The 7,358-nt window shown below is 43.7% G+C and overlaps 1 protein-coding gene across 1 annotated transcript; it reads right to left on the bottom strand.

Moving 5' to 3' along the window:
- LOC147973632 (uncharacterized) lies at positions 1–3,036 on the bottom strand. The gene is made up of 7 exons (XM_087522164.1): positions 2,897–3,036; positions 2,505–2,582; positions 2,070–2,199; positions 1,787–1,839; positions 1,011–1,175; positions 692–917; positions 1–606 (listed from the first exon to the last, which is right to left on the bottom strand). The coding sequence occupies exons 1-6, from the start codon at positions 2,978–2,980 to the stop codon at positions 771–773; spliced, it is 657 nt and encodes a 218-aa protein (XP_087378290.1). The 5' UTR covers positions 2,981–3,036; the 3' UTR covers positions 1–606; positions 692–770.
- Between the last annotated feature and the right edge of the window lie 4,322 nt (positions 3,037–7,358).

The raw sequence follows: 7,358 nt of genomic DNA, 5'->3' as shown, positions 1-7,358 counted from the left end.
TTGGATAATTAAAAAATATATTTCACGCGAGAATTTGTTCGAGATCACGCGTCAGTTCATCACAAACACAATGCGCACGAAAGGAGACGACTTCATCGAACATACCGAAAGGATTACATACTAAGAGACTTAACTCTAACCCTAGCTCACTTGCCGTAAGCGAGAGGTAATGCTTCACGGCCTACTTGCGCAGCGCCACCACCAGTATAACAATTATGTAGCCGTGTAAGAACCTGATGTTGAACAACAACATTACACTGGCAAAAGACTGCAAACTGTGGCTGGCTTTGATTCAGCTCAGCCGCGGCACGAATCGGTCGTTTAAACAGCAGGAAAAACAAGTTGTTACCTAAAAAAACAAAGGGATGTAACGCGCGCTTACTAATCAGCGACTGAACTTGACACTTTGCAACACTATCAAGACATGGAATGATGAACGGCAATCAATAGCAGGTCAGCAGGACATGCCAAAAATTGTAGCGTGCTGTTCTTCAAGCTTCTGGAGCCAGATAGACTACCTTCCCCACTGCAATTCCCTCCTTGGACATGTGAGTGCTGCTATGATATGGTACTTCTTCAGATGCAGACAGATGGCCTTATGTACACCTTGAGCAAGTAACAATTCAACGATTAACATAATTCAAAATAATCAAGTGTACGGTATGTACTGGCTGCAGCAACTACTTACTACCTTAAAAGGACCGTGGAGGGAGGAGACAGACAAAGTTGTAGAAGCAAGTAAAGGTGCAACCAGAAGAAAACGCACATCCTCACGCGAGCTCGCAAGGCACCCATTGTTTCACTCTTGGGCTTAGCTCGCTAGGAACCGAGGTTGACCACTCCTCCAGGTCTGGAAGGGGACCCGTCAACGCGACGTAGTTTACACTCTCCTTCTCCGAAAGTCTCTTCCAGTTTAGCTGCGATATAGGGTCGTATCATCAGCAGGACATCATTTCGCACCAACAGTCGAAAATATATAGTTTCAGTGGTCTGGTAACTATTACTCTTACCTGCCCAGGGAACGCGGAGCACAGAGCCTTGATTGTAGGATTCTGGACCCAAGACGAAACACCCGTGTCAGCAGCAAGAGATACGGGGGTATCTGCTCCGCCGCAGTTGACCATGATTCGACCATCTGGCATGAGCTTTTTTGCAATCTCTAGCCAAGTTTCAGCCTGTGACAATGTTGACATTACATTAAACCCAGCGCAAATCAGAGTGTACTATGTAGTTTGGTGAATGAAGTAAATACTCCATACAAATATAGCACCCAAGAACTTACAAATCTCAGAAGTACGTTTTGTCATAAGAATACAAAAGCTTTATATAAATTTAGTTTGGTATAAGCATCATATCAGAGTATTCTTGAACACACCAATGTTTCCTCGAACACGAGAGTTGCTAAGGTTGCAAGAAGTAGCTAACTTTTGTTAGCGTCTCCCTAGAGCAGAGATCCTCGAGGTCCTAGATCACTTTTATGCATTTGCATGTGCTCTAGTATTTACTTTGGGATGTGTAAGCACATTTTCTACGTCGGTAAATTAAATACCAGACTGAACTGAGTTTGTGCACTCATTAATATAGCATGATAACAGTTCAAATTCACAAGCACAAAGATATTTGTTGTGGAGCTATGGTGGTTCCTGCATGCTATACCATATAACAATATGACTCTGATGTGTTCCGGAAGGAGCACGAGGTAAATATATATAGTGAAAAATACAAACGAGCCATGGTAGAAATAGAGAATAATAACAAATGAATTAAAAAGGCATGGGATATTTACTTCTTGTAGCTGAGGTAAGACTTTTCCATCAGCAAATAAATCAACAACAACGCCTGCAGGCATGAGCAAGGTACCGTCAGCCTATTGCAAGTCAGTTCCCGAAACTGAAAACTTAAAATGCTTTGAAAAGCTAATTAAAGGCATTCGAAACACTAACATAATAACAGAGTCTAAAATTTATTACAGATAATTATTGAAAAACTGATTACTAAGAGCATGTCATAATTCAATTCCAATAAGGCAGTAAGACATGCATTATGTTTGCATCAGATCAGATGTTCACCAGCAAATCCTCCTTCAACTGTAGCTGATGGGGAAAGTGCATCGCCTATACGCACCGAAAGTGAACCACCTAATTCTGTGGTCTTCTCTAAATTGGACATACCAAAATAATCCCTCGACAATTCAATTATCTGTCATGAAACGATACAGTTTTGCAGGGATGTCAGTTAGGAAAATATAAACAGATGGCTGTATGATTGCGAAAAGCAAAAATCTGAAGAAACGAGGCTGAAAAACATGAATAGTTGTAATAGCATAACCAGTCACACAATCCTGGTAATGCAAGTGTGCTTGAAATAGCATAACCAACATTACAAAAAATTAATGCTCTTCTGACAAGTTTCCAAGACTGCTGTATGACGAAATTGGAAAAATTCTGCAGACTTAAGTCATGTGATCAGTAAACAAATGAAAGGACAGTGAGAACGGTTTTCACCGTCGGATCAATCTCCCATCCAATAAGTTGTATCCAGGGCCAAACTTCTAGCATCATATGTGCTGCTGTCCCAGCACCCTGAAAGAAGCATGTAGAGAAGAAATGAATCACATCTGCAAGTGTGTGAAGAGCTAATTATTTAAATAAGGAGCGCTATGAGCCTATGACACTATGTTGCTTGTGTAAATAGATCACCTACTGTTCTTACAAGGAATTGTGATGCACAATACTCTATACAGACTCATTGCAACTTGTGGAATAGAAAAGTACTAGTGTGTAAAACATCTCCTCAACTCCCCCTAAGCATACTATAGGATGTAATCCCAGAAGCAGCTTCACAGAAACAATAAAGAACAGGAGTATAGCTGAGAAATGTCAGAGAAGGGGTTTACCAAACCTAGAAGTGCAACAGGACCACGTGGAACAACGGGAGGTAGGCTGACGAACTCATCCTGAATGATAGCAAAAGCAAACATGTTATAAGAATTTACATCCAATAGCTGCTTTGAGCAATTGAACACGGTGTTGGAAGACGATTAAAACATTTTTTCTGTGCGCAGATCCTCCGCAGCAAGTACCTCCAGACTAAAACATTATCCCAGGTCACAGTCAGACCAACTGATTCGCCTTTCTGGAAAGGACTAATGAAAGTGAAACAATCAATGTTCAATAGTGAAAGAACATGCGGTGCCCCATGTTTGGTTTTGGTAATTGATGACAATCTCTATGGACTAATGGTTGCCTTGAGTTATATTTGAAGGTTTTGTCCATAGGCTTTTCTTGGAGTACATGTGTTGGTTTCAAGGAGAGTTTGTGTCGACCAAGGTGTTATTCAAGGAATTATCCAAAGATTGGTCATGTGAGAGTTGAGCTTATTGCAAGCATGTCTTGAAGAAGAAGATTATGTGATCATTCATGTCTACCTTCAAGACATCATTCAAATGAAGAGAATTGGAAAGGTTCAAGGATGATCAAGACTAAGTCAAGAGTGAATCAAGTTGATCAACTCACAAAGTGCAGAAGATGTACCGAGAGGGATCAAGTGATCCCATGGTATGGTAACAATTGTCAATTATGCTTTGTGTACTAACCCATGGTCTTCGTGAGAGTTCTTTGTGGGGTTAGGTTGCGGTGCACAAGTTCAAGTGGAGCATCACGAAGAGATCAAATGCTTGAAGCTTGCCGTCCTTTGTGGTGATAATGGACTTGTGAAGATGTGCGGAAGAGTGGCTCACCCATAGTGGAGTATGGGGGAGCAATCAACTAGTCTTCATCGAGTCAACACAATCAAGAAAGGTGGTCCAACTTGAGGGAGTCAAGATTGTCATCATCTAGCTCAAGTGGACCATGTGCAAGGAAAAGGTTTGCCCTTGATAGTTTTTCTATTTTACAGGTCTCATGATGGTAGTTGGGAGACCGGGTTATAGGATCGATTGCCGTACTATCAAGGGGGGCTCTCGATGAGTAGCTTGATCGTATCGTTCGTAGAGAGCTCAAACCATTGCATCCTTGCATCATCTTTCTTGGTTCTTGTTTGGTTCTCTTTGTGAGTCTTAGAGCTTATGGTCATCTTGATGACAAGCTCGAGTTCATCGAAAACGGAGTTCACATGCATCTTCTATGATGTTTTCGATGTTGGAGGTTTTGCCGGTTCTTCTCAGTTGGAGGTTTCACTCCTCTATTTGTTGGCATACCTCCCCTGCCTCTTCTTACTATATCCAGTCGCTGTTTTGATGCTACTCGTCGTCTTGTTTCCAACAAGCTTGAGTTTGCTCAATTCGGAGCTCATATGCAGAAGTTATGGCAGTTCTGGTTTTCTTGAGAGTGGTTTTTGTCTGGTCCCAGCGGTAGTACCGCGTGCCCCAGCGGTAGTACCGCTTGGAGCTCTCAGCCGTTGTACCGCTTCTTTCGGGCGGTGGTACCGCCAACTTGCTCAGCAAAGACTTGGGCGGTTGTTCCGGCCAGGCACCGCCCAAGTACCGGTCAGGACTCTGTTTTGATGCGGTACTCGGGCGGTGGTGGCCCGGTTGGTCCGGTCGTACAGGTACCACCGGTGTCCGGAGCGGTTCGACCGCTCAGGACTTAGCCGCCCGAGCGCTCAAGGCCATGCGGTTGCACCGGCCCGGTATCGCTCGACTACCGTACTCAGGGGTGACTCCCTTCTGTTCCTATGCGGTGGTTGAGCGATGGCTGGGCGGTTGGTCCGGTTGTTCTTCTCAACCGGTGCTACCGCCTGATCGCCCGGTTGTACCGCCTAGTAGGGTTCTGCACGTATACTGTGAGTCCCGGTTGTACCGGGACCAGGAGCGGTAGTACCGCTCGTGTGCGGGCTGAGCACATAACGGTTGGATTTTCCCCCTCCTATAAAAAGGGGGTCTTCTTCCCCATTGAACCTAATCTTTTGAGCTCGTGTTCTTCCCTCATTGTTGACCTTCTTTGAGCTTGCTAACTCTCAATCCCTCCATGGATTCTTGCTAGTTTTTGAGGGAAAAGAGAGAGGAGATCTAGATCCACATTTCCACCAATCACTTTCTCCTTTATGTGAGGGGAAACCCTTGGATCTAGATCTTGGAGTTCTTGGTGTTCTCCTTCTTGTTCTTCCTCTCATTTTCCTTCCTAGCATTAGTTGCTCCGGTGGGATTTGAGAGAGAAGGACTTGGGCACTCCGTGTGCCCTTGCCATTGCATTTGGTGCATCGGTTTGAGTTCTCCACGGTGATACGTGGAAGTGAAGTTTGAGAAGCTTATTACTCTTGGGTGTTTGGGCACCCTAGAGCTTGTTCCTCTTGGGTGCCTTGGCGCCCTAGACGGTTGGTGTTGTTCGGAGCTCAATCATTGTGGTGTAAAGCTCCGGGCAAGCGTCGGGGTCTCCAATTAGGTTGTGGAGATCGCCCCGAGCAATTTGACGGGTACCGGTGACCGCCCCCAAGGGTTGCCAAAGTGTACGGGTTCGGTGACCGCCCCCAAGGGTTGCCATTTGTACGGGTTTGGTGACCGCCCTCAAGGGTCCCTTAGTGGAATCACGGCATCTTGCATTGTGCGAGGGCGTGAGGAGATTACGGTGGCCCTAGTGGCTTCTTGGGAAGCATTGTGCCTCCACACCGCTCCAAACGGAGATTAGCATCCGCAAGGGTGTGAACTTCGGGATACATCATCGTCTCCGCGTGCCTCGGTTATCTCTTACCCGAGCTCTTTACTTATGCACTTTACTTTGTGATAGCCATATTGTTTCTTGTCATATATCTTGCTATCACATAGTTGCTTATCTTTCTTAGCATAAGTTGTTGGTGCACATAGGTGAGCCTAGTTGTTTTAGGTTTTGTGCTTGACAAATTAACCGCTAGGTTTATTCCGCATTTGTTCAAGCCTAAATCGTAATTGTTTTAAAATGCCTATTCACCCCCCTGTAGGCGACATCCACGATCTTTCAATTGGTATCAGAGCCTCGTCTCTCTTTGTTAGGCTTAACCGCCTATAGAGTAAAGATGTCGACTAGGGGATTAGGATTCTCTCACACTCTTAGTTTTGATGGCACAAATTTTGATGTTTGGGTAATTCGCATGCTTAATCTCTTTAGGGTCATGGACCCAAATTTAGAGCGAATTGTAGATATGGGTTTTTCTCCTCCAAAGTATCCTCAAAGATTATCTTTAGAGGATGAGAAACACTCTTATCTCAATGCTCAAGCTTCTAATGTGCTTTTCGATGCTTTGAGCAATGTAGTTATATTTCAACTCATGCCGTTCCAGGATGCTCATGAGTTGTGGACAAAGCTTCAAGATAAATATGGCGTGTCCAAGATTTGTGGGGATGATTGTTCTCTCTCCACCTCCGGTCGTATAGTCTTCTCAACTTCTTCTACTTCACCTACATGTGGATTGCCACAAGGTAATGTTATGGTGAGTAGTGTTGGTCATTGCAATGATGATAGTGTGCTTATCGTTGATGACTCTTCATCACTATCTTGTTGCAATGCTCCATCTTTGTACTTTAGCACTTCGAGCACTCCAAATGTCTCACATGCTTGTGTTGATAGTTCTTGCATATCATGTAGAAATTGCTTGACTAAATCTCATGATGATATGCTTGCTATGCCTTGTTGCCATGATAAAAATGTATCTATTTCCTCGAGTTGTTGTGCTAACAATGTAGAGGAAACCCAACACTCCATGGAACAAGATGTGGTTTTAAATGGTGCTTCAAGGGATCCTACATCATCATCTATTGCTTTTTGCCTTATGGCTAAGGCTTCAAAGGTATCTCCTACTTTGAAACCCAATATGTCTCTTGATGATGATGTTGATGCTAATGATGATGAGGATAATGATGAAGAGAATGATAGTGTTGCCTCCTTAAAAATTAAGGGGGAAATAGTTTTTAAAGCTCTTCATAAAAATAAAATTGCTCGTTCCAACTTCATGGAAATCATGTCCATTGCCATTGAGGGCAAGAAGTATATTGATGAGTTGGAATCTCGTCTTGAGGAGCATGAGGTCACCATTGATAAAATGGAAGGTTATGAGCGTGATTACGCTAATGAAATTGCGGACCTCTCTCAAGCTCTTGAACTTGAACAAACCACCAAGGAATCTCTTGAGGAGACTTTTGCTCTAGAATTATCTAGAGTGAGGGAATCTCGTGATAGAGCTCTTGAGGTGGCCAATGATTTTGAAACTAAAAATGAGGAGCTTGAAGTTGCGCATGCTAAACTCCTTGAGGACTTTGAGCACCTCGAAAATGGCTCAAGGGTCATTAGGAGTGAGCTCATCAAACTCACCGAGTCTCATGCTCAACTTAAAGCTTCATATTCTAAAGAGCTTGCCAAGTTGTCTTCTCCTCTTGTTGCTAATGATGA

The sequence above is a fragment of the Triticum urartu genome, chromosome 5A (assembly GCF_056163025.1).
Source record: "Triticum urartu cultivar PI428250 chromosome 5A, HENAU_Tu73, whole genome shotgun sequence".
Lineage (NCBI taxonomy): Eukaryota > Viridiplantae > Streptophyta > Magnoliopsida > Poales > Poaceae > Triticum > Triticum urartu.
Note: the sequence above shows the minus strand (reverse complement) of the source record. Positions and strands in the feature narration are given on the sequence as shown.

Excerpts from the sequence above, each read along its gene's own strand:
- LOC147973632 (XM_087522164.1), bottom strand. The coding sequence starts at position 2,980 with ATGTTTGCTTTTGCTATCATTCAGGATGAGTTCGTCAGCCTACCTCCC. Across the intron at positions 2,200-2,504 it reads GATGGGAGATTGATCCGACG|ATAATTGAATTGTCGAGGGA; the intron begins GTGAAAACCGTT and ends GTTTCATGACAG. Across the intron at positions 918-1,010 it reads GCTCCGCGTTCCCTGGGCAG|CTAAACTGGAAGAGACTTTC; the intron begins GTAAGAGTAATA and ends CCTATATCGCAG.